This window comes from Alternaria postmessia, assembly GCF_024291825.1.
Source record: "Alternaria postmessia strain BMP 2775 chromosome Unknown scaffold_100, whole genome shotgun sequence".
NCBI classification, from domain to species: Eukaryota; Fungi; Ascomycota; class Dothideomycetes; order Pleosporales; family Pleosporaceae; genus Alternaria; species Alternaria postmessia.
The window spans coordinates 1-24,734 of record NW_026260173.1 but is presented as its reverse complement, the minus strand read 5'-3'; the positions used below and the strand labels follow the sequence as shown (position 1 = coordinate 24,734).

Here is a 24,734-nt window from a genome sequence, read left to right as displayed (position 1 = left end):
CAAACGTGGTATCATGTCGTCTTATCCAAAGCTCCATTCATATCCCGCTATTTCGTCTCAAGGAGAAAGAACTACTCCGTGGTGGAGAAGACATACTCAGCCTCGAGCGTGTAAGCTGGGCTAGCGGGGCCGAAAATCTGCCTGTCTTCACGCATCCATTCAGGGTGGTTGATAGCGTCGATCCAGTCCTGGACCTCCATGACAATGCAGCCGTACTTGGGGACCAATCCACTGCCTCCCTCAGCGCCTTGAGTAGACTTGATGGGAATGGTACCTGTAACGTTGTCAATAGTTATCAAAGCATTCCAAAGGATCTAACATACCATCTTGGCCGGGGCAGCTGTACATCTGGAAAGCCTCTTGGTCGGAGTAGATGTCGAGCTTGATACCAGACCACTCACTAGACAAAGAAGCGACAGGTCCAGAGTTGCGCCAGTCCAGAGTCTCAGCTTGGTTGCGGTTGACAAGGTAGCAGGTATCGTAACCAGTGCAGTTGAAGCCGCAGTTGCCAAGAAGCTCGGGCGCAGTCTGGTTGGCGCCGATCTGCTTGGGAGCCGACCAGAAGTCGTTGACTGAGTATTGCTCGTTAGGAAGGATAGTGCCGGTAGGGATGAGAATATTATCCACATCCATACGTTGGCCAGAGTAGGGGATGTGGAAAGTGTGGTTTAGCGCGGTCTCATCATCAGGGTTGCCAAATCCATCCAAATTCCAGTAAGTCTATTCTGATCAGCCTCGCCTTGATGTGCCAAAATACTAGTCTACTTACGTGGGAAGTCAGCATGATGGGTGTCTTCTTGGTGGTAGCAAGAGCCACAATCTTGATGTTCCAGGTGTATGGGGTCATGGTGTAGGTGACGTAGCTCACGACCTCACCAGGAAAGCCTTCCTTGCCGTCAGGATCGACAATAGAAAAGGTGATGGACTCTTGGGTCTGCGACACAACGGTGAAGTTGCGGTAGTCCCATCCGTCTGGTCCACCGTGAAGAGTGTCGTTGTTGTTGTTCTCATTGGGCTCGATGTGGAAGGTCTCGCCGTCAATGGAAAAGGTAGAGTTTCGAATACGATTGGCGTAACGACCGGGCACACCACCAAAATGGGGATGAACCTCACCCTCGTATGCAGTCGCGTTGTCGAAGCCGAGAACGATATCGCGCTCAACACCATCCTTGCCCTTGACGAACAGATTGGAGACGGACGCGCCATATGGGATAAAGTGACCACGGATACCCTCAGACGAGATCGTGTACTTGCCGTCCTTGTCAGGTCCAAGAGACGAGCTGTTCTGCGCAAAGGCAGCCGCAGCAAACAGAGGGAGTACAGTTGAGAACCGCATCGTGACTTGCCAAGCTCGAGTGAGTTGAGAAGTGGAGGTGATGTGATGTGGTGTGGAGAAGAGTATGGGGTTGAAGGGCGGAGAGTGATTAAATACTACAGGGACAGACCATCGGCGCAATTACCGTTCCACGATCCTGTGACTAGGATGCCATCCCGCATACTCACTTCTCCAGCCTCCGGGTTTATGGTGCTAACGGGGTCGCACTGGGGAAAAGGGCGGGTCGCCGCTTGAGGGTAGCGAACGTGCGCTTCCCCGCAAAGGCCTCCATGGGTGTCAATTCCCCAGGAACACGGCTATGACGAAACCGGCCCGCACAAGCTTGCAGAAGCTGCACACCAGTCCCTTTCGTGCCATGAAGCGCAAAGATCAGCTGTCGCACAATATTGTCGCTCTCAATTGCACTTGCTCTTCTTTCATCTGTCGTACCGTGAGGCATCCAGCTCCCTTGCAAGCTCGAAGCCTCGGTCGTCATAGCTCTAAAATCGCGACTAAACAATCTCACTCGACAAGGATCAGTAGAGCAAAAGGCACCGGCAGAAATCACCATTCGCGGAAAATCGCGGAAAAAACTAAGCGCGCCGCTTTGACAGGCAAAGGTCATGGATATAGCTTGGTTGTTGATGTGGAGAGCGGCTGGTGTTGCCCTTGCGAATGAGCTTACCCGTTGAGGCGGAAGCTTGACCACGCCACAGGTCGTATATGCACGCTCGGGATGGTATACTGAATACAGGAATTATGCCGCCATCGTTCTTTGTAGCGACTTACGGATATTGTGTTTCTATCTAAGCTTCAGGATACAATACACAGCTGGCAGGTCTTGAAATAGGCCACGCCATGTCTCGTTCTTTTAACAGTTGTCATCTGATTAGATGGCCCGAGCTCTCTTTCGTCGTACTCCGCATACCTAGTTCCACACTTGAACCTGCTTACATCTTACATTCATAGAATCGTCGCACCTATCACCTGCTCATCTGCGTCCGCACATCAAAAAGGTTCTAGGTCGCCTTTCCTACAACTGACGGCCTTCTTCGTCTGGACCAGGCGAGGAAGGTGATCGGAGAGTCGCGTGGCCTCGGTTGGCACCAGCGTACACCAAATCGCGGTCATTACCCCGGTGTGAATCAGCAAAAGAACGTGTAGGCAGAGTGTATGGGTACAGCTCGTTGAGACCCGGCAGAGCCATGTTTACTGGTACTTGAGTACCTTGGAGGCCGAGTCCATAGCTAGTGTACGGATGTTGTCGGTCGTGAGCAAAAGGCTCGACAACGTGATCATCACAAGCACTTTGCCAGTTGGTAATATACTGCTTGTTGTCTTCCGCTGCTGCTGCTTGGGCGTCGAGATGAGAGACGACCGAGTCAATACGTCCTTGCGGTCGTGGCGCGTCAATTTCGGAGGCGACGTTGACAGCAGTGAGCAGGTTGTCCAAACTTGTTCGAGTGGGAAGCTGGTGAGAACGGTAAGAGCTTAAGCCTTCGAAATAGGGCTGGTTCTCCTGGTATTGATGAGGGGTATCGGCAACGGTTAGAGAAAAGTCTTTCGATTCAGGTACCATCAAGGGCGCCATCGGAGCCTTATATGCTGACACATTCCTCTTGGATGCAGCTGAGGGAGCCTGTTCTAACGGACGTGACGGAATCATGCCTCCTTTGCAGCTCGGGTGTTCGTTCCAGCTTACGCTCGGTTTGTTGTTCTTCGCCCAGCAGCCGGTAGTTGTTTCCAGGTTGTCAAGCTTGTTACCCCAGTGATGCTTCTTGACCCGAGATCGGCTGGAAAAGCCCTTGCCACAGAGACTGTGGATGTAGGGCCCACGTCCATGTGATGATTTGTTTTCGTCCATGACCCTCTTCTTCGGCTTGGGTAGAACAAATGGTTGGTCGACGGTTGTGGTTGATGTTGAAGTAGGACTAGCAGTCGGGGTAACATCTTCACTGATATCCTCCTTTACATCAACTTGAACTCTTGAGCTTTCACGACAACGCTTTTTCGACGGTGGTGGCATATCATTGATGGCTTTTCCAATGGGGACAGCAACCGGAACTCCGAGCACAGAAGGGCTGGTGGTCGCCACTTGCCCCTCCTCTGGCGAAGAATTTGGAAACAGGTGAGTTTCGCGAGAAAGAGATGGAGAGTCGAAGTGATTGCTGGCGAGAGGCTGCGCATGATCGAGCATCGGACTGCTGGCGACAGGACACCAGGGCTGACTGTAAGAGGCTTTGGGTTCTGTACGGATGTTAGCGATAGGCTCTGATACTTGTGATGAAATCGGTTCTCACCCTTAGGCTGGTCTATATCCTCCCAGTTGTACGGAGAACGACTTCGCTGCGTTATGATCTCTACACCATGTTGCTGCCTTTCAGGGATCTTGTCCTCTTCATGGCTTCTCATGTGAGGACCAAAACTGGCAGATTCAGTCAAAACAGGGGAGGTGAATGCGTTCGGGTGACAGAATTGGCCGGGGGTCTGGTGCATCGACGAAGATAGTGGCAATCCACCAACACCATGAACTCCAGAACCGAATACTCCCTCGGAATAGGTAGATGAATAGTTTTGGCTTGCCTCGTACCACAACGGAGAAATTGGAGGCAGACGCATCTGAGGCTGGTGAGCTGGCTGTAGGAATTGCGGGCTGGGGATTCCTTGGCTGAAGGGCTGATGCGAGCCGAAGTCAAAGTCGCCCATTCCCCAGTCTGCGTCCTTATGGAAGAGGATATTCAAGAGATCTTGCTTGAGGTCTGCTTGATCTCCGAGCGCAAGCCTGATTGCAACGAGTGTGTCCTTTTTTGATAGGCGTCCTTCTCGAAATGTGCCGAGAATATTCAGGATACTCATTACTTCCGATGACTCCTCCCCGAATCGCAGCTCCAATAGTCAGTATCAGTCGTTTTATGAGATATTCAATCTTCCACATGGTTCGGGTGGGTTGTTTGAGGAACGACTTACTTTGAGGTTGTCTAAGAATGTGTAGACAACTTGCCTCATAGTAGGCTGCTGACGCCGCTCTACATGTTCCCATTTCTCGTTGGCCGTCATGGAGTACGCCATTTCGGTCGAATATAGTGATTGTTGTGTATCTTGAAGCATCTCGTCGCAATTAAGTGCTTCCATGGTTTTGGCTCAGATAGGTAGCGCGAGCACGTATCTTGAACAATAGCTCGATCGCAACACCGACGTCGATGTGATATGGTTGAGGAAGAGATGGAGATGACGAGTCTCGTGGCACAGGCGCTCGGTTCTCAAATAACCGAACCTATCGAGCCTATTCTGGTGAAGTGACGATGAAACACACGTGAACACGCGTCCTCCGCTCTTCGGTCTCGCAGAGGCGGCAACGCAATTTCAGCGTTTGTATGGTACGTGGATACTCGCAGCCGGAGGATTTGACGAGTTGTTTGTACGTGGTGTCACAAGCACGGTCTATGCCCCATTCGGACAACTGGTGATGCGTCTGAGGGAAGTCGCCATGAGGGCAACAGAACAACAACACCAAACTCTCGTCACAATCAGCATATCTGGGGTGATTAAATCGCACTACATATACGATACTGATCCAAAACGTTCCTGTCGAGTGACAATCGCCTGTATTGGGGTATCCGGTTATGTCATGGTATTCTGACCTCTAGCGCCACCTGCAGTGGCTCGTACTGAATCATTGAATGGTCGTTGAAGCTCCGCTAAGTTCGTGTATCCTTCGAAGCGATCAAGCGGCCTCTAAAGACCGTTTGGCGGGAATGGCCGGCATCATAAACCACCTCTACCACGCTTTTCCTGCAATGCCAACCGCCGTCCATTCGGTCGAACAATACAAAGTCGGCAGGCTGACCAGGCTCTAGGGCAAGAGACGTGGAATCACAGCCTATAGCGGCTTTTGCCCGAGCCGATACGGTTTCCTGCATGAGTTAGAGTGGTCGTCGAGACGGAGCTGAACGGCCACTTACATATAGGAGTTCGGCATCTTTCTTTGTTCCAGCCTGGTACAACCCGACACCCAGAGATGCGATAGTCTAGATCATAGTGTCAGCAACACCTCTGCTTGATTGTGGGTGTGACATGTCTTACCAGAGGATCGCAATTCCCGTACGGCGTGAAGGCGTTGCCCACGTTGTTGACAGCAATCGCAGCATTGAATCCGTACTCGTTGATGAGTTCGACGACTGGCAAGGTTCCACGCACGTTCTCTGGCGTCCGCATCATGAAAAGATCGGAAGTCGGTAGACCCACGAAAGAAATCGGCAGATCGCCTACTTCTTGTCTCAGATGCGTCCACTCGTCATTCCGAAACCTTGTCAATCTTGTGCAATGGCCTAACGTGATCTGTTTGCTCCCCGCTTTCTTGCTCCATTCTAGCTCTTTGATGGTGTTCAAGGCATCCCAGACCAGAGGCTTTTTGTCTTCTTCCAGAAAGTAGTCAAGATGGAGATCGAGATGCTTTTGGTGCTTTAGAGCTAACTGCGTGATCCATTTAACATTGTCTAGAGACTTTTCCTCGTCATCTTCAACATATGGCGTGCTTCCAAGCACATCTACTTGCCCCAACGAGGCAGAGTTGGTCATTAGCTTTCTTACCTCCTCGCCCCCGTCCTGGCCAGAAAAGAGCGGGAGCTGGGCGAACGCGCATATCTGCACCTCACACCGATCCTTGAAGATCTCTCTCAATTTGAGACCCGCATCCAAGCACTTCATCTTTACCACCCCGTCCACTTCCACAAAGGCTCGCATAACGGTTACACCATGTTGGATGCTCTCTTCAATGAGGCGTGTGCCCCTTCTTAGGAGGTCATCCTCCTCAAACCTTGACTTTGCCTCGCCTGTCATCTCCATAGCCTCCTTGAAATCGCCGCTCTCAATCTGCAGGTCGCCGAATTTAGGATCTTGAAGGAGAAAGCATTTGTCGAGATGGATGTGAGCGTGGCAGAGCGACGGCGCTATGAGACGGTTGCCTCCATCCAGTGTGTCCTCGTAGCCATCCTGGCAGTCACTATGGTTGTCTACTGAGGCTATTTTCCCATCTTTGATGGCGATATCCCAGAGTGTCGACGGCGGCTTGTTTGGTAGACGGACGTTGGTTATCTTCTCGAGTGTCTTGGTTGACATCCTGTCCTGCATGCTTTCCTTCTCTTCACTAGACTAGAGGCGTAGATGCTCAGGGTTGATGGGCCGCGGGCTAACAAAGGACAGATTGGAGAAAAAGAAAGGAAGGAGAAGAACCAGGAACACCGATAATGACGCTTAGACAAAGCGAGGAAATGCTAGATCGCTTCACTGCACGAGCGTCAACAGATGCCAAGAGCGATGCTGGAGCAGTGAATGGGAGTAAACTCTAATAGCAGCAGAGAACAGGTATTAAAGGCTATCAATATGCATCACACGAGTACATCAGATGTTGATGAGGCCGGAAATAGATGCAAAAGCTTGTGCAGTCGAGAGATGGGTGGGGGTGGTGCCCCGCATGGCTATAGGGGGAGCTAACTCTGTATCCGTGCATGTTGTACGTACCTAAACCTTGACGCGTCTCCAAAGAAGTTACCATCCTATCCACCTTCCATCTCCACTGACGCGCTTTCATCGCGAATTTCGCTGCCGTTCATTTTTGCACACCTTCCAACATGCAGCCGAACTATCAGGCACGGGGATATAATTATCCGCAACAGCACAATGCAGCTACACCTTCCCGACGACCAGGTAAGTACCCATTGCCAAACACAGCTGCCACAACACGTCCTCCTGCACCGACCGCCTGCGCATACTCCCCGTAAAAGACGATGATTAGTAGGAACGACCTCGCTCACTTGTTTCGCAACCCAGGCCCCATTGTCCACCCTCCGCACCCGGCTGCGCAACCGCAGTACAACACCGCCAACATGCAGGCTTCGCAGCGCGCCGAAGCCGAGCGCCGCGAGAAGATGCGCCGCATCGCAAAAAACCCGACCGACAAGAACATTCCCGAGGGCGTCGAGGACGTGTGCATTGGCGATGCCGTAGCGCGCTACAAGGAATTGCGCGAGGTCGAGCGCACGCTGGATGCGACTATGATGCGCAAGAAGCTGGATGTCATGGACTCGAAGCACCATTCGCGCGCATCGCGCTACGGCACCATGCGCATATGGATATCAAACACCGCCGAGAACCAGCCTTGGCAGAGCAGCGGCATCGACGCGGATGCCTTCGATTTCGAGAGCGAGAATAACGCGACGTACCGTGTAAAGATCCAAGGGCGCTTGCTCGACGAAGAGGGCGATGAGGGTCTCGAGGATGACGAGGAAGACGAGAAGGACGCCGATGCGATGTATGTCTGCTCAACTTTTCCAACGCGGCAACGCTAGCTTGAGAGCCTGCCGATCGCAAATGTATCTCAGTAGGAAACTAACTGGTATCTAGGGACGAAGACGGAGCAGAGAAAAAGCCAGCCGCAAAACCGAAGCTATTTTCACACTACTTCACATCCATCAACATCGATTTCGACCGCGCCAAGAGCTTACAACCCGACAACTTCACGCAAATCGAGTGGAAACGACCCGAGAACCCTACTGCAAAGGAGGCCAACTTTAGCGAACTCGAATTTGAGCGCAAGGGCGACGAGAACATTAACATCACGATCAACCTGCAGCGGTACCAAAATCCCGAGGTCTTCCGCCTGAGCAAACCTCTCGCCGAGCTGCTCGACACCGATGAGGAGGACCGCGCCGGTGTTCTCATGGGCATCTGGGAATACGCAAGGTCACAACATCTGCAACAAGAAGACGATGAGCGCAAGTTTGCGTGTGACGCCAGGCTGAAAGCTCTCTTCGGCGGCCAAGACCATTTCTTCTTCCCAAACCTGCCCCAACTCATCAAGCAACACCTCACGACTCTCCCGCCTATTCAGCTGCAGTACACCATTCGTGTAGACAAGGACTACATCTCACCCGCTGCCGATTCAGGCAAGACCGCTTCCGAGCCGACCGTATACGACGTTCAGGTAGCACTCGAAGACCCAATGCAGCCATTGTTCCAAGATATCCTACGCCGACCAGATAGCATACAGACTCTTCAAGAGATTCAGAAGATCGACGAGCAGCTTGTGCTGTTGATGGGAGCGATCGGCCAATCAAAGGCAAAGCACGCCTTCTTCACCAGCATGTCCAAGGATCCCGTGGCCTTCTTCAAGCGCTGGTTGTCTAGCCAGAAGCGAGACCTGGAGGTACTACTTGGCGAGGCTACGCGAGGTGGTGGAGAAGACGTATCTGGCGAGGAATGGCGACGAGGAGGAGCTGATGGTGTATGGGGCAGCGAGGTTGCCAAGGAGAGCGTGGCCTTATGGCTGGCCAGGTCCAATATCAAGCCTCATTAGGAAGAGCTGCTTGGTTGATTTCCTTGCTAGGTTGTAGGAGTTTACGCTTATATTCAGAGAGCCGGGCGAAAAGACGGCGTTCGTATTCGATACCCAAAGATCAGTTTCTTCAGCTTCAACGACGATGCCGTGAAAACGTTCTGTGGGGTGTTTAGATTGTGATAGATGACCATGGCGTGGGGACCATGATAATGCGCATACATACACCAGCCATGAAGCCGGCGAAACTTCATCGATCTTATCTACTCAGTCTGCTTATGGATTTCGTGTAATGAGAGCGTCTCATCGTTGGAGGTAGCATCTGTGTCAGCTCTATAGGGTGGGTCAGCTTCGTCCGGAAGCAGCTAGTCGATATCGTCATCCTTCTTCACTGATCTTGCATCAGGTAACTGTAACACAAAACAATCAAATAACCTTTCTCTAGGCCGCAATACCAACACCGTGGCGGTTTGACACGGCTGAAGTTTTTACTTGTCGATTCGCCCGCTGCGCACGGATGTGTTCACGACCTCTCGAAGTGTCGTCTCCCATGTGCACTCTAGTTTGGCGTGGATTGCGAACTTTGGAAGGTACGACGCACGAGAGGAAATATTGGCAGTTTCCATAAAGCAAATAGGGAGTACATGCAGCGCCTTGATGCTAGGCTCAAATGCAGCAAAGTTGAAACACGGCAATGTGTAGGCTGTCCAATGGCGAGCCCTAATTAAATCAGTATGCCTCCAGCCTCCCTCAGCCTTATCCGAAGTCACAAACAGATCTAACCTGGATGTATGTGTCTAAAACCCTATGCCTCCGACGCTCCTTCGGCTTAATATGAAAGCGATTTCTCTATGAGATCTAAAGGAAACTTACAGCCTAAGTAACCTCCTATCAACACATCATGGCCATTCTACCAAACGTCGTCTATCCACCGAATATCCTCCGGCCACGCACTGTCATTGAGAATAGTCTAAGTGGTGGTGGAATCGCCGGAGTTGTCCTTGGCTCCCTATGCGGTCTCCTCATTCTCCTAATCATCTTTTGGACGTATGCGCAGCGAAAAAGACGAGGTAGTCGGAACACACAATCACGTCGTCAATGCGATCCGAGGGGCGATGGGGTACCAAACTTAGAACAACACGCAAAAGCCTCCACTCGAGAGTCCACCGTCCCTACACAAGCAGTACCCGGCATCACTCCCTTGGAGATCGACAGCATCACCACTGTCAATCCTTGGAAAGTGGAGTACCAGCCCAACCCAGTTATGTTTCCTCATTTATCAGCCCCAATCGGGAATATTCATTATGAGGATGAGGAAGAAGGTGTAGTTTTCAGTACGAATCAGACAAGCCTACGAAGACCCGAAAGCATAATCGAGGTGTGCAGCACAAGATCGAATAGCTTTGGGACCCCGTCAGCGATATATGCAGCGGCCAATGGACCTGGATCCAGAGGTACTTCGCCGCCGCTTCAAGCTATCAATATCAGATCTTCTGGTGATTCAGTACCCCCTCTGAAGTCTAGTAGATCAGATCTACCAATGGACAATATTCTGCCTGTCATAACGTCAGAAGTCCCTACGACCTACGAAAGCAAGAGTCCATGTCAGAGTGGGCTTGGGACGGTCGAAATAATCAACACTACCCCAATCAAATCGTCGGAGCTATATCCAGGCAATTCTGACACTGGTGTCACGGTTGTGTCGTCACCGAGGTCTTTCACAGAGGCGAGCAGTAGCACAAGGACCTTATCCCTGCAGGCATCTTCACGCACCTCGCCGACCGGTAATCCATCAGTATCAAAAGTCACTATATTTCCTTCCAAATCGATCGAAGCAGATACTGATCCGGTGTATCCGTGTTCTATTTGCCACCTCAAGTTTCGAACACCAGGCCTGAGAAGGTATGTAGCCTTCAACCATAAACGATACTCAGTCTTCAAGCCTCTTTGCTCACCCAAACTTTTGTAGAACCCATCAGAATCGTAAACACAACCTCCGATATTCGTGCGGAATATGTAATTCACGATTTGGGCTCCGTGCGGACCTTCGACGTCACGAAAACAGTGTCCATCGAGGTGATCTTCATGACTTTCCTACAAAAGTGTTCCAATGCCCGAACATTGGCTGCTCGGATCCACAAAAGACGTACGCCCGAAAAGATAACTTCAGTAGACATGTCAATCGTTGCGAGAGGACTATTGTCAAAGCGAAGTCACTACATGATGCAGGCATGGAAAAGCGCGAGGGTAACCACAGACACTCGAAAATGCCGAGCCAGACCCGGGAACATGATCCAGATGTGGCAATGTGAGGCAGACCGGGTGCTTTTGGAGGACTCTCATTCGAACCAATGGATGGCTCAATACTCTACGATAGCCAGGTCGAAGCATACACGCATCGCGCTGGTTGCCCTTCGCAGGACTTCACGGAGAAACTATGCGTCTCCGGAATTGTATCATAGGGCAACCTTTCACAGCGGCGACATGCATGCATCATATCTCTCGCTTTGTGCCAATGAGAGAGAGGATGTAGAGCATCTTTCCTGATTTCAAGAGGGAGAAGTGCATTTGCATGATGCACAAGACAGAGTCCCTCGACTTTCCGCCATCTGCACATGTGATTGGCTCCAATCTGTCAGCATGAGTATGCCTCACTCAGCCTCGCAGTCACCCGTACATCCCATAATAGTAGCATCTCTTGCTTTTCGCTCGCCCAAAATAACTCTTCTACTACCACCATACCCTTACAGTCAACATGGCCCCCATCGCCTTCGCTGTCCGCTCCACAATATTGCATACTGCGCCTTCCCGTAACAAACGAGCCTCATCTGCGACCAACAATCCCGCTCTCTTGATTGGTATCAGTGTCTCAATTATATGCTTCGTTATCGTTATTGGAGCAGGATGGTTTTTCATCTGGAGGAGGAGGAGGGCGGTAAGGAGGCTTTCAGGTGGTGTGGAGGAGCCCTCGGAGCTTGACACGACATGTGGTCGACAGAAGCACAGATACGAACAAAACGCACCAAGAATAACACCAGAGCTGGATGGGAACGTGACACCAGTCGAAGCCGGTGCTACTGCTACATTACCAAGATATCCAGAATTGCTACGGCGGCCACACGAGCTCGCATCAGCAGAGAAATCCGACTTCACAGAACTGGGTAGATATAGTGAGCCAGAGCAGTTTGTCGATTGTAATGAGAGAATTGAGCAAGAACATCTACCAATCGGGCAAAGTGAGCTTTGACACTGGCTATTCTCAAGCTTTCGCTAACAATATTTCTCTAGTTCAATCGTCAAACATCCCTCCTGTTCACACCAGTGTTGGAAGCAATAACAACCCAGGGGCATTGAGTATCCAACAGCCCATACAAGATTATGTCGATCCGTTTGAAGTCGAACTTAACTTAAACCCTGTTTACTATCCATCTCGTGCCGGTCTATCTGACAGACCAGGCGAGCACCCAGATCAAACGATATATCTCCCGGACTCCGAGAGGCAGCGGGTACACAGTCTCATCCCGCTTCCTCTTAGATCAGGAACATCAGATATGGAGATGCATTCCACAGAGACGTCTACAAATGCCGATGAATTGCATATGCGAGAGCCAACGCCGAACTGGAACAGGACGTCCATCGACGTAGGACAGAGAGCGAATGCATGGCCGCTGAGAGACACGAAGAATCAGCTGGATTTGGAAATTCAAAGGCAAATTGACGAAACAGAGGGCACGCCTGAGCACGACAAAATGGAAGTAGATGCAATCTCTACCTTCTCACCAACTCCTCGAGCAGCTGGTCCAAGTCGTGCTTTTTCTCCACCACTTGTTTCCAATTTAGCGCCCCGCAGGAGAGTAGCAGTCCTCGATCTACATCCCTTGGAGACTGATAACGGAAAAGCTGAACGGGATAATGACCAGAGCAAGGGTAGAGACAGTAACTTAAACCAAAGACGGCGTCAGAAGCAACGTACGTTAATGCCCAAGTCATCATCCCCACAGAATTCGAAAACCACATCAAGCCCACAGTCAAGCAAGTCCACGCCTGATTCTGCGAAGACCAAGTTGAGTTTCGCGTCTACGGCTACAAATGCGACACATACTACATCGCCAGGATCAGCTATCACTACACCATCAATGGCAACAGAATCACCTGCCAGCTCATGGAGTCCCCAAGAGAACAACCTGGAATGCCAAACCTGTGGTCAACTGTTTAGCACTGCAGGCCGCCAGAAGTATGTATCTTCCCATCTCGCAAGACTTCCCAGCAGCCTGCATATGTGATGCAAACCTTTTTTACACCCAATCAGTCTATCATACTACCATCAAACATATACTAACAGAGTCTTCAAAGGAAACACTACAACCGCATACACAATCTCCGCTACGTATGCGACATCTGCGCACGACCGTTTGGTGTAAGAGCAGATTTAGAGCGCCATGAGCATACAGTGCATGCCGAGTTTTTCCGGTCTCTCAAGCGTTCTTGGTGCACTGTCCCCGGCTGTCCAACGCCGAATAAGGAGTGGAAGCGGAAGGACAATTTCACTAGACACGTTAGAAGCTGTGAAACGAGGGCGGCGGCAGCAGTCAGCCGAGGGCGCGGGAAAGGCAAGGAACGAGCTGTAGAGTAGAAAGGGCGTTTCAAGAGTGAAAAAGATGGGTATTTAACGTTTCGAACAATTACCAAAAACCCTCATCTCCCCACGTAGTCCGTACTCGTGAACTCGCGCAAACAGGCATGCATGCTCATGCGTTCGCGTCCGAACATTCCTATATCCACACATACAAATGTACAATGGCGCAGCTTCCTCGTCCTCCTCTCAGGAAGTCGCCTGGTCTTCTTCTTCTCCCCCTCATTCTATGTTTCCCTAATATGTTGCTGCTGGCGGAGCAAGCTCTCTGCCCAGTAATCCCAACACTCTTTGAGTAAGAAATAAACAACGTAACCGACAACGCCCGTCTCGCACACCTTCCGAGGGTGGTGGAACATGCAAATTTGATGCGATTGATGAGGAGAAGCGACGACATTTCAAGCGTCGCAAAGTCCAGAGGGGCGGCGTGAAGAGCCCAACACGCCAGAAACGCCACGCAGGAGAAATGGACCTGAACCGGGGAAAACATCTACTGAAGGGAACTCGTTGGTGGAGGCGTTGTCAAGGGGCGTGAAAGATGGCGAAAATGAGGTTTTCAAGTGTTGCTGATGATGACTCTGGCGCCCTCTTTGCCCAGCACACCGCGCTCCTTGGCCTTGGGGCTCCTGTCCCGACCCTTTTTGCGACTGAGGAAGCCGAGCATGCCAGACGGTTTCTCGGCGTGGGCATCTTTCTGTACAAGGGCGGAACTCTGGTTAGCCATCTCGGTCCAGGAGCCATGCTCATTGAGAACTACCTGTACGCCTCCGGTTGTGCTGATGCTGCGCTGCGATCCGCGCTGGCGGTTATTTATGGGGCGGGAGAAAGAGGGCGTCGGAATCTCGGAGCCGTCATGGGGGAAATAATCAACATGCTCGCCACGCTGCGATGTGGGTGAGCCAGTGTTGGCGGTCTGGTTCAGAATGTTCGTGGCAAGCGGAGGGCTGCCGTTGGGCGATTGCGTTGATCGGGCGGTAGTAGCGGAGCGGGTAGGATGGAGATCGCCGTCCTGGGACTTGTTGGTCGGCGCGACTGGGCGCCCCCATGGGTCTACCTGCTGCCCTGCTGCAGATGTGGGAGCGTTGTCCGGCTGGCTTGTATTGCTCGCTCTTGAGCCGCCGACCGAGTCTTGGGGATCTGCCACTGCTACAGCAGCCGGAGGCCGCTGGTCTGCAGCGGTTGTGTAATTGAAAGGCTCAAACAAAGTCTCAATCATCCTGTGGAGCTCCTCTGCCCGTATCTCCTGCTCGGTCGCATCGTCCTTGAGCGCTTCTCTGGGCTTCTGTCTGCGCGCTCTCGCCTCAAGTGGTGCCTCTTCCAATAACAACTCCTCTAGATCGTAGGTCGCGTCAAAGTTGGTCTTGTCGCTCGACGGGATAAAGACGGGTGGGATCTCCTTCCGCTCCAGCGCGACGAAGTCAAGGGGACGGAAGAAGGGGTTGTCTGTAAAGGACTCGAAGCCAATGGCGCCTATGCGCTTCTTCCGGTCCTTCTCCAGCAACGAGCTGATGGCATGCAGACAGGGCATCGACACAGGCGGGCTGGTAACAGGATACGTGGGCTCTCCCTTGGAGATCTTGGCGGCGAGCGAGTCGTGGCTGCTGGCCTCAAAGGGTCGCTTGTTGTAGATGCACTCGTAGAAGAGCACACCCAGTGACCACCAGTCGACTTCGCACGAGTATCCTTTGCCTTCGTACACTTCGGGAGCCAGGTAGGCGAGCGTGCCAGACTTGCTCGTCAGCGGCTTGTGGGGCGTGAAGTCGGAGGCGACGTTCTGGCAATGTTAGTGACAGTTGGGATGTGGGTGGGATAGAGCGTACAAAGTCTGCCAGATGGACATGGCCCTCGGAATCCAACAGCACGTTGTCTGGCTTGATGTCCCTGTGCACAATGCCCTGCTGGTGGATGTAGCGCACGGCGCAACCCAGCTGGGCTATCCAGAAGCGCACTGCTTCTTCAGTAAACGTCTTTCGCGAGATGTGGAAGCGTAGATCGCCGCCGTTCATTAAGTCGACCACAATGTATCTGGGACTGTCAGCTTCGTGTCCAGGCTGTCGACAAGGCGGAAGACATACAGATATTCGATATCTTGGAAACTGTAGCGCAAGTTGCAGAGGAAGGGGTGGTTCAAGTGCTCGAGCATGCGCCGCTCTCGAATGATGTTGCGAACACTCTCGGAGCGTACCACTGTTGCACAACGTCAGCATCGGTCCCTGCTAGCATGCAGTCGCACATTGTGCACACACCTTCATCTTTCCGGATGTACTTGAGCGCAAAAGTGAGGCCCGTGTCTTTCCGCTCGACGATGCGCACCTTGCCGAATGCGCCCTTGCCAACAACTCGCAGCAGTCGGAAGTGGTTGAGGTTTACTGCTGGGGAGTTAGTGACGGTGTTCGCTACCCTCTTCTTGCACGTTCAAGGCTCTGATGCTTCAAGGCTCTGATGCCCGAAGACGCTTTTGTGGAAACGCACCTTGGTCGGTGAAGACGACGGGCTTGCCGTTGCTCTGACCCATGGGAGGCTACAATGGCAGACTGCCTGAGGAATGGAAATGCGTGTCTAGTAATGCATCAGGCGAAGGATGGACGTGGCCGGGGGTGCTTCGGCGGCCTGGTGGTGGGGACGGCGGTGGGGACGGCGTTGTGGTTGCGGGCGGGCGTGGTCTGGATGGCAGGCGAGGGCGGGCGGGTAGTCGGGGATTATTAAGGCAGAAGCAACTGGCAGCAGACGTGAGATAGAAGTAAAGCAGAGTTGAAAGGAGGGCCCGACAGGATTGAAGAGGCACGTTTCGCAGGCGTGGCCCAAGGAAGATTAGTGTCGGCAGGACTAGTGGCTAGGAAATGCATGGGTTACACGTTTTGAGTCGCATCCCTGCACCACGACTGGGCCATCAAAGACGACCGAAGCTGCTACGAGGCAAGCGTTGATGCTCCCCTAGTCATGGTCAGCCACAGTACAACGCCCGCCCACGAGGCCTGGCCGCACCCTACTCAAACCGAGCCATGGTTATAGTTGACCACGACGCCATTGTGTGCATCTAGAGACGTCTAGCTTGCCAGGTGAGACTGCCCGGCAAGCCCCATGCACCACGAATCCCATGTGCAGCCTACCTACCCACCAAACCTCGTCACGGGACGGCGCACTCTATCTGAGCCGTCAGAGCCCCAAGGTTTCCGGGGTTCAGCGAGACGTCGTCCTGCTCCCGTCTGATCTGCACTAAGCTCGGACTCGTCGTGAAACACATCTTCAACCACAGGCCCGACGCCGCGCAATCATAGCACTGGCTTAGCTCGGGAGTCGTTATAATTTCCTCCTGCAACCACCACATGTCGAGGCTGGCAGCATACACCTGTCTCGCCGATTTTGGCCTTTCTCCAAACCCTTCATCGTCGTTGATAAGACCAAGCATCGCTCCCGGAGCCGGCGCCGATTGGGCTTTCCTCCATTAGTTTCTTCTCCCCAAGACCCGCTTTCTTCTACTAACAACGTAGAACCGTGCGACGGGCGACCACCTCTGCAGCAAACCAGCTGCGGGTACTCAGGCCGGCGCTGAGAGCCACGTCAAGCGGAATTGCTTTGGCATCCTTCGCGGCCTTTTGACGAGAATTCAAGAGAACAAGTCGCTCGCTCAACCCAGTAGCGCACATGGCCGCTGCAGTGCCAATGCTCACAACGCCGACCTCGACGGTTGGCGCGCACATTGTATTCCCGGGGCCATCTTGGCTAGGCAAACCTTCACTCCTCTTATGCCAGACGTAATGGTCTTGGCCGATCCTTCCGTGCCTCCTCCAGGGACCTGCACTAGTCCACCACCCCCTGTCACTAATTGCCAACTACTCCTCCTGCTTGGCCAACTCTCGTTCCCCAAGACACCACCACGACTACACCGTGGCTCTCTCGGGAAATTCTGAGTCGGCATGCATGCATCCCTGCTTACAACCGCTCCGGCCCGATCGCTCAACCCCCGTTGACAACTGTTGCACGACAGCTCAGCACAGCAGGCACAAGCAAGACTCTTTCGCGGATGCGCGCCGCTGCAGTCGTTGCATGTCTCTGTACGTGGGCGTGTAGTACAGAGTTTCGGCTGAGCCCACACCAGGCTAAAGAGCTCGCGTTCTAGAAGACTGCCGCTTCCTCCGACCTGCAGCAGTGTGGACACCATTCCACGCGACTACTGCGTGTCGCCTGCAGCCATGTGGACTTGTTCAGCCTCGTAGTGCCATCTCCTAATCAAGTCTGCCGCCGGCTACGGTTGTAGCTCATCTCCTCCTGAAGCCTGACGCCTCGTGTCGGGTCCTCAATGCTGGGGCAACCCTTTGCGCCCTCCTGCGCGCATGTGGCACAGCAACTCCTGATGCAATGCAGCCCCTATGCGTTGGCATCCAACCAGAGCTTATCCGTTCCCAGGTCCTTGTTGCTGGTCTTGCTCCCGCGAGAACAAGACCAGTGTTTCTCCAGTACAGTGGTGCCTGACGGGTATCGATCGATGTTGTCCACTCTCCTGGGTTCCAGCCTTGCAGACATGCGATCCCGCGGAAGAACCGTCTACTAGACATATCGACATCACTAAGACAGATGGGCTACTCCTGCGATCCTCGCTTAACATGAGATCGCATCAATCTGCAGCAGACTGGCGTCGACAGCCCCTTGGGTCCTGATTGGCTGGATTTGTATGCTTGTATGCAACTGGTGCTTCGATACGAACAAGCCACTGGCTATGAGATGTAGTCCCATTCGTAAGCTCCGGCACTCTACTGGCGCTATCATGCACCTCAGAACTACCTACCAGACCTGAAACACTTGTTTCCATGCATCCAGCTCAGCTCAATGTGCGAGCGGTGCTTTTGCCTCCAATTAGCGCCTTCGGGATCAACCTCATAGGCACGGACCTCGCGTGAAAGACTGCGGCATTCAAAGAACGTTCCGCGAAACGTGGCCTGCAAACCCTCGGCGTCATGTTGCGGAGAAGAGCATTAAGTTCTACGCTGGATCAGAATAGGAAGTCGATTACGCTGGCTTAATATGGCTGAAAAGCCTCACGAAAACCCTCTCACAGCTCCTAAGTTGGTTGGATAAACAACCTGCACTTCATGCACGTAAGCTATGATCATCCTAGCAAACACGAGCTCGGGGCGAGCGGATAGGATTTGTACCACAATAGTCTGCATTGTTTAGCACAAGGAAGTCCCACGCTGATTACTGTATCACAGGCAAAAGAGCTGGTAGATGTGCTTCGCAAGTATCTTCAACTCCGGTGGACATTCGGCAGATCCGGCATCGAAGCGAAGACTACACATCTACAGGTCAGTCCCTCTCAGTGTGGATCTTAGTGCGGAACTCGGCACTGTTCCCGACGACCAATACAGGCATCGATCCCATGTACATATATACGACAGAAGGAAGACAGCCTGATATGGTAGTACCAGGTGTTCTTCTAACTCAATCAGGACGCTATCGACTTTATCCTCGAGCTCCTACAGATCATGCATACAGCGATATCCCTGTCCGCTTACGCGGTACTACCCGAAGCTCGTATTTTCACACCAAAAATACAGCATCGGTATGGGTACGCGCAGACGCATGGATCTGACCTCGCTCGTTGAAAGTGTAGTAAGATCTGTAGCCCGCCCGTTCAGAGAGAGGCGGCCTTCCTGCGGCACATGCGGCTGTCGTTCTATACGACTGAGATACCACGTGGTGTCTCGCACAGCGGTGTGCAGGGCCAACGCTAAGCAGCCATGGCGTCGGGTGCGTCGTCACGCAAGCGTGAAGTTTGCTTTTGCGGAACTATAGTACTATCGTGGTATGACGCCTGGGAACAAAAGGAAGTTGCATGGATGCCCAAGCAGCTCGTCGATCAGCTCCCAAGCCTCGGAATTGTTTATCCAGACAGCAATGATCTTCTTGTAGAACAAGCCCACAGGATGTCTAGACACGTGATGGATTACCCGATGCACTGCTTGCATGATGCTCTGTGCAGTTGGCTTTTGTCGATACAACCTCTATGTCTGGATGTTTGTAGACTAGTAGAACTCTAAGAATCTAGGTTCTGAGTCCCATCAGTCAGGCAAGTATACGCGACTTCTGTGCCTCGACGTCAAAAGAATGGGTGCGTGAGATCCTGGTCCTACCAGGATATACATTGAATGATGACAATTCATTCTCAATATTATCCGTGGTTGAACTGCTTCACGCCGTGGGGTGCATCATAGTCAGCTCGGGATGCTGGATTGGCGCGCGAAAAGCGATTCTCTTAGTAATGGATCAGTATGATATCGTTGTGAATGTAGGAAGATGGAAGCAACCGGAGACCAGGGCAACCTTGGAAGGCCGCATATACTAGATTCACGGGCAATGTGAGGACGATTGGTCAAGCTGGGGTAGATCTAGGCGGCTCTTTCCGAAATCAGCCAGAACAGAGATATTTTTCCTGTTCTGGCCAAAAGAGGCAATCGCGCTGAAGTGTGCCTCCCATAATGCTGGGCCGCTGTATTGCGGTCTAAGTATGCACGGCTATTGACGGTGCCAAGCGGCTGCTGCAGGGTCGCCGGCGACGTTGCGCATTGTTAGCTATGTGCGGAGTGCAATGTGGTACCTATAACGGTCTTCACTCGAGTGTACCATTGTAGCGATGCAACGTTGGTGGCCTAGGGTCTGGTTCCTCGGTTCGGCAGGCACTAAGCCCTATGCCCAAGCTTCAACACGTTGCGACTACCCTACCCAGCACGACGTCGAGCAACACACGATGCACTCAACCAGCAACCCCAGCTCCGCACGTCATGAACGGGGCAGATACACGGACATACGCTGAATCGCATACCACGGGCCAGCTGCCTACGCCAACCTCAACGCCCGAACCGGACGATCTGGCACTTCCGGGTGCCCGCCGCAACAATGAAGCCAGGAGCGAGGAACCGCTGCACAACATGACGAATGGCTCCAGGGTCGAGGCGAACAGCGCAATTAGTTCGAATACCACGAGCAGGAGGCCGAGCGTGCACGAAGAAGCTATCCTCTCAGACACAAGCGAGAAGATACGGCCTATCAAGCGGCCTGGAGATGCTCGGAGAAGGAGCAGCGTGTCGGAGCACGAGAAGATTCTCAAGCTCAGTCCCCGCCAGATTCAAGAGCTTACGAGTGAACCTGCGAGCATCCCAGTGCGAGCAGCGACTCCGATTCTTGAGGACGAACTAGAAGACGTCACACCGCTGGAAGATGCGGACGGACAGGGCAAGAATAAGCTCTTGGGCGTGGTACTGGAGCGACCAGTGGAGCTGAATGGCGAGACTAGGAAAGGGAAGGGCTCGGGAGGGCGAGATGCACCACGGGAGAAGGAGGTTGTCCTTATCAAAACATCTGCAACTGAATTGCGAAACGGCCGGCCTGTCCTCAGCTCACGATCCATCACTACGCCCTCGCTCACACGGAGGACGTCATCCAGGTCGCGGTCACGCACACATACGCAGACGCAAGAGACAGAGGACCGGAGACACGGCAGACATGTTCCTCCGCCATTGAGTCTGGACCACAGAGATGGCACATCAAAGGGCCACGACCGACACAAAGAGACGCGCGAGATGCGTGAGCAGGTTTCGCCGACGCCAATTGCTCTCCCGCTGCCGCCAATGTCGATGCCTACTTTTCTCTCGCTAGAACTTTCTGCAAGCCGCCCCTCTCCGCTGTACATATACCGTCCAGCGACGACAGACTTCCCTTATGAATCATCCGAGATCAAGTACGAGCGGTTGCTCAACTTCCTGAGGATACCGCTGAAAATTGAGGGCATATTGGGTTTTGGCGCTCTGGCTTGTCTCGATGCATGGATGCACGTTCTGACGATCCTCCCCCTCCGCTTCCTGCTTGCCGTCCTCATCTTGGTCAAATGGTGGGGCTCCGTCATTGTCAAAGAATTCCGTGATCTCTGGGCTTTTGTCTATGATGGCCTTCCTCGCTTTTGGCAGCGCAGGAAGCAGACCGACGTCCCCACGCCTCTACCAACGCCCGCCGACGAGGTGGCTCCGTCAATGTCGCGTAAAACGTCGTCCTCGACCGTTCCTCCAGTTAGTGCTACGGCCAGGCAGAGTCCGCACGTGTCGACAACCTTCAAGTTTCCAGACATGAATGAGCTCAGAGCGCGCCGGCCTCGTAACTCTCGATTTCGTCATCGGCGCACCAAGTCTACGCCATCAACGCTGCAACCAAGTCATAAGGCAGACATACTGAAAGGTCTCCTAGTCATTGCAAGCTGCTTTGTCTTGATGCGGTTCGATGCCAGTCGCATGTACCATGGCATTCGTGGCCAGTCAGCGATCAAGCTCTATGTCATCTACAACGTTCTCGAGGTATGTGACCGCCTGCTCTCGGCTGTTGGTCAGGATGTGTTGGAGTGTCTCTTTTCTCGTGAGACTCTGGATCGCAATCCCGACGGTAGAAGCAAGGTTCTCCGGCCACTCGGAATGTTTGCCCTCGCACTTGTATACACTGTTGCCCATGCTACAGCGCTGTTCTACCAGGTCATCACTCTAAACGTGGCTGTCAACTCCTACTCAAACGCACTACTGACACTGCTCATGTCCAATCAATTTGTGGAAATCAAGGGCACAGTGTTCAAGAAGTTTGAAAAAGAGAACCTTTTCCAGATCACCTGTGCAGACATTGTAGAACGCTTCCAGCTCTGGCTCATGCTTCTCATTATTGCAATGCGCAATGTCGTTGAAGTTGGCGGCCTCAGTATTCAAAGCAGCGATACGTCGTGGACGGCCATGTTCACTGGATCCGCAAACGCGTCCACGACTCCATTCAAGGCCTCGAGTATCATACCCATGAGCTTTACCATCTTCCCCAAATACATCGCTCAGGTACTCAATCCGTTCCTACTAGTGTTGGGCAGCGAGATGTTTGTTGACTGGCTGAAACATGCGTACATCACCAAGTTCAACCAGTACAAACCGGAGGTGTATAGCAAGTTTTTTGACGTTCTAGCCAAGGACTACTATTCCAACGTAAGCTGCCTTATTCTTTCTACACTTTCTCGCTAACACCCACAGGCCTTTGCTGATGCAGACTTGACACGACGCCTGGGTTTGCCAGTCATACCACTGTCCTGCCTCTTCATCCGTGCTGCTATTCAGACCTACCACATGTTCATTGCCATGCATATGCCGCCTCCCCTCCACACAACATCGACATCACTCTCTTCGGACCCCGCCTCCTCCCCCACCACGACCGCAGCTCTCGCCCATATTGACCATGTCTTCCGCCGCGCTCTGGGTCGTTCTTCCTTTGGCGCTGGTGTTCCCTCCCAACCCTGGTATCATCCCCTCTCCTATACCCTCGATGATCTGATCGCCGGCTCGACCATGCTCATCGTCTTCCTCGTTGGCTACTTTATCTTCCTTGCTTTCAAACTTATCCTTGGTATGCTGCTGCTGTCCATCAGTCGCAAGCGCTATCACGGTATGCAGGAGCGAGAGAAGATGAGCGTTGAGACTGGGGGTAAGAGGATCGGGGGCTGGGGCGTTGTTGATGTGGACGAGGAGAAGAGGAAGGTAATCTACGATGATGATCCCGAAACGCTGAAGCGGTTGAGGGAGAGAGACGAGAAGGGTAGGAAAAAGGAGCAGGAAGAGAGGGAGAAGGGGACAAGCTTTGGACACGTTAGTCGATATGCGATGGTCGCTAAGAGAATATGGTGATGTAGTTTAGTTTGTTCCTATATCATTACGACTCGTTTCAATCTTCCAGACTATGTTCACATCTTCGGTTTGTTTACTACTTGGTATGTTACACGCTCGCAACAATACCTTGATTCGGGTCAAATATCGCGTATCTGAGCATCTATTGAATCCTACCGAGGTTGGCGTTAGTGCTGCACGCTAGTGGCACGCCTTTCAACAGCATCGGCCGTAACACGTCTGCCTTTATCGCAAGCACTCTCCTTGACATTCTACCGTTTCGTCATCATCCTTGAACGCCCAAAGCTGGATTTGACCTTTTCGCTCAGCGCATAATACTCCGGTCTCTTTTCATCTGACCACAACTCAACATGGCCGAACAATCCATTCCCAAACAAAAGCCCTTCATGGAACAACTAGCGTTGAAAGAGGTTGGGAAGGATGAGTACGAAATGATCAACCTACCTCAGAAGATGGGCAATCCGCTGGATATCGCGTATGGCGGCTACGCAATCGCCGTGGCATGCAAAGCGGCGTCTCTCACAGTACCGGAAGGCTACCATCTCTACTCTATGCAAGGAAACTACCTAGGACCAGCATACACGGACCGGCCTCTGCGGGCCAGTGTGCGGGTAGTAAGGCAAACAAGGACGTTTGCGACACGACAAGTAGAAGTGAGCCAGACGACCGATGCCGGAAAGGAAGGAAAAGAAGGAGAGAAAAGAGTATGCCTTCTTGCAACGACGGACTTTATGGTCGCAGAGACTTCGTCCCTGTTATCATACTCCCAAGCTCCCTTGAGCAGCTATCCAAACTGGAAGGATTGCCCCACACCATCGGTTGCGTATTCCGGTCTTGTCGCAGAGGGGAAGATGCCGCAGAAGATGCTAGATGCGCACGCAGTAGGCTTCAATCTGCTGAACCACCTCTACGACCAACGTCTCTGCCCCAATGCCATCTTCGCGCAGAACCTCTACGGCATCGCAAAAGAGCTCCCGCATACACAAGACGACCTCCCTCCCTCCTCGCGTACAACTGCAGATTGGATCCGCAGCAAGGAAGTCCTACCCAAGCCTATCGATCACATCACCGCACTGACTTTCCTCATCGACACCGCTATTGCGTTCTTACCGCTGTCGTTCAACCATCGCTGGTTTGACGACGTAAGTGCAGTGTCTAGTTTGGATTTCTCATTGAGAATATTTGCGAACGAGGTGGATGTAAATGGGTGGTTGCTCAGGGAGTTGAGGGCGCCGGTTGCGGATCAAGGACGTAGTTTTGGCGAAGCATGGATATGGGACGAGGAGGGCAAGGCGGTGGCATGTATGAGTCAGCAGAGTATTCTGAGGCCGACAAAGAAGAAGGCGAAGGGGAAGTTGTGATTATCCTGGGAGATGGTGGTAGTGTTTGGGGTGTTGGGATTGGAATATGGTTGTGTTTTGAGTATATGTACTGTAGATGTCGCAATTACAAGTATCGCATTCGGTTCAAGACGCAGAATGCGAAACCGACACTCATAGATTACTCAGACGCGCTGTCCCAATAAGCTCGTCAGCGCTACCCCAGGCTGACCCGGAACGTTAATGTACATCTGGGTATAATCGGCCCGACGGATCTGTCAGAGTGAAGACGCAATCGCAACCGAAGATCCTCGGCTGTAGATATCGCGAGCCTGCTAACGTGCATCCCTTCGTAGCGCAAATCCTGGTGTGCCGCAACCTGCCAATCAGCTCGCGAGAATGACGGACTTCATCGCAGTTCTCGCGAGCTGATTGGCAG

At 52.6% G+C, this 24,734-nt stretch overlaps 8 protein-coding genes across 8 annotated transcripts; 4 read left to right on the top strand and 4 right to left on the bottom strand.

The window, feature by feature from the left end:
- Positions 1-71: 71 nt before the first annotated feature.
- Positions 72-1,336, bottom strand: J4E82_009764 (uncharacterized protein; the record flags this gene model as incomplete). Its single annotated transcript, XM_051735986.1, has 3 exons — positions 72-274; positions 324-720; positions 770-1,336. The coding sequence occupies 3 exons, from the start codon at positions 1,334-1,336 to the stop codon at positions 72-74; spliced, it is 1,167 nt and encodes a 388-aa protein (XP_051584230.1).
- A 1,012-nt stretch (positions 1,337-2,348) lies between these two features.
- Positions 2,349-4,423, bottom strand: J4E82_009763 (uncharacterized protein; the record flags this gene model as incomplete). The annotated part of the gene is made up of 3 exons (XM_051735985.1): positions 2,349-3,562; positions 3,616-4,201; positions 4,283-4,423. The coding sequence occupies 3 exons, from the start codon at positions 4,421-4,423 to the stop codon at positions 2,349-2,351; spliced, it is 1,941 nt and encodes a 646-aa protein (XP_051584229.1).
- Positions 4,424-5,013: 590 nt separating this feature from the next.
- J4E82_009762 (uncharacterized protein) lies at positions 5,014-6,445 on the bottom strand (the record flags this gene model as incomplete). The annotated part of the gene is made up of 3 exons (XM_051735984.1): positions 5,014-5,229; positions 5,278-5,343; positions 5,399-6,445. 3 exons carry the CDS (start codon positions 6,443-6,445, stop codon positions 5,014-5,016), a joined length of 1,329 nt encoding a protein of 442 aa, XP_051584228.1.
- Positions 6,446-7,101: 656 nt separating this feature from the next.
- On the top strand, positions 7,102-8,669 carry J4E82_009761 (uncharacterized protein; the record flags this gene model as incomplete). The annotated part of the gene is made up of 3 exons (XM_051735983.1): positions 7,102-7,108; positions 7,145-7,625; positions 7,718-8,669. The coding sequence occupies 3 exons, from the start codon at positions 7,102-7,104 to the stop codon at positions 8,667-8,669; spliced, it is 1,440 nt and encodes a 479-aa protein (XP_051584227.1).
- A 2,734-nt stretch (positions 8,670-11,403) lies between these two features.
- Positions 11,404-12,696, top strand: J4E82_009760 (uncharacterized protein; the record flags this gene model as incomplete). Its single annotated transcript, XM_051735982.1, has 3 exons — positions 11,404-11,884; positions 11,994-12,617; positions 12,650-12,696. The coding sequence occupies 3 exons, from the start codon at positions 11,404-11,406 to the stop codon at positions 12,694-12,696; spliced, it is 1,152 nt and encodes a 383-aa protein (XP_051584226.1).
- Positions 12,697-13,837: 1,141 nt separating this feature from the next.
- On the bottom strand, positions 13,838-15,796 carry J4E82_009759 (uncharacterized protein; the record flags this gene model as incomplete). Its single annotated transcript, XM_051735981.1, has 5 exons — positions 13,838-15,055; positions 15,102-15,306; positions 15,357-15,468; positions 15,528-15,650; positions 15,754-15,796. 5 exons carry the CDS (start codon positions 15,794-15,796, stop codon positions 13,838-13,840), a joined length of 1,701 nt encoding a protein of 566 aa, XP_051584225.1.
- Positions 15,797-19,967: 4,171 nt separating this feature from the next.
- J4E82_009758 (uncharacterized protein) lies at positions 19,968-22,976 on the top strand (the record flags this gene model as incomplete). The annotated part of the gene is made up of 2 exons (XM_051735980.1): positions 19,968-22,283; positions 22,329-22,976. The coding sequence occupies 2 exons, from the start codon at positions 19,968-19,970 to the stop codon at positions 22,974-22,976; spliced, it is 2,964 nt and encodes a 987-aa protein (XP_051584224.1).
- A 350-nt stretch (positions 22,977-23,326) lies between these two features.
- J4E82_009757 (uncharacterized protein) lies at positions 23,327-24,337 on the top strand (the record flags this gene model as incomplete). Its single annotated transcript, XM_051735979.1, has 1 exon — positions 23,327-24,337. The coding sequence occupies one exon, from the start codon at positions 23,327-23,329 to the stop codon at positions 24,335-24,337; it is 1,011 nt and encodes a 336-aa protein (XP_051584223.1).
- Between the last annotated feature and the right edge of the window lie 397 nt (positions 24,338-24,734).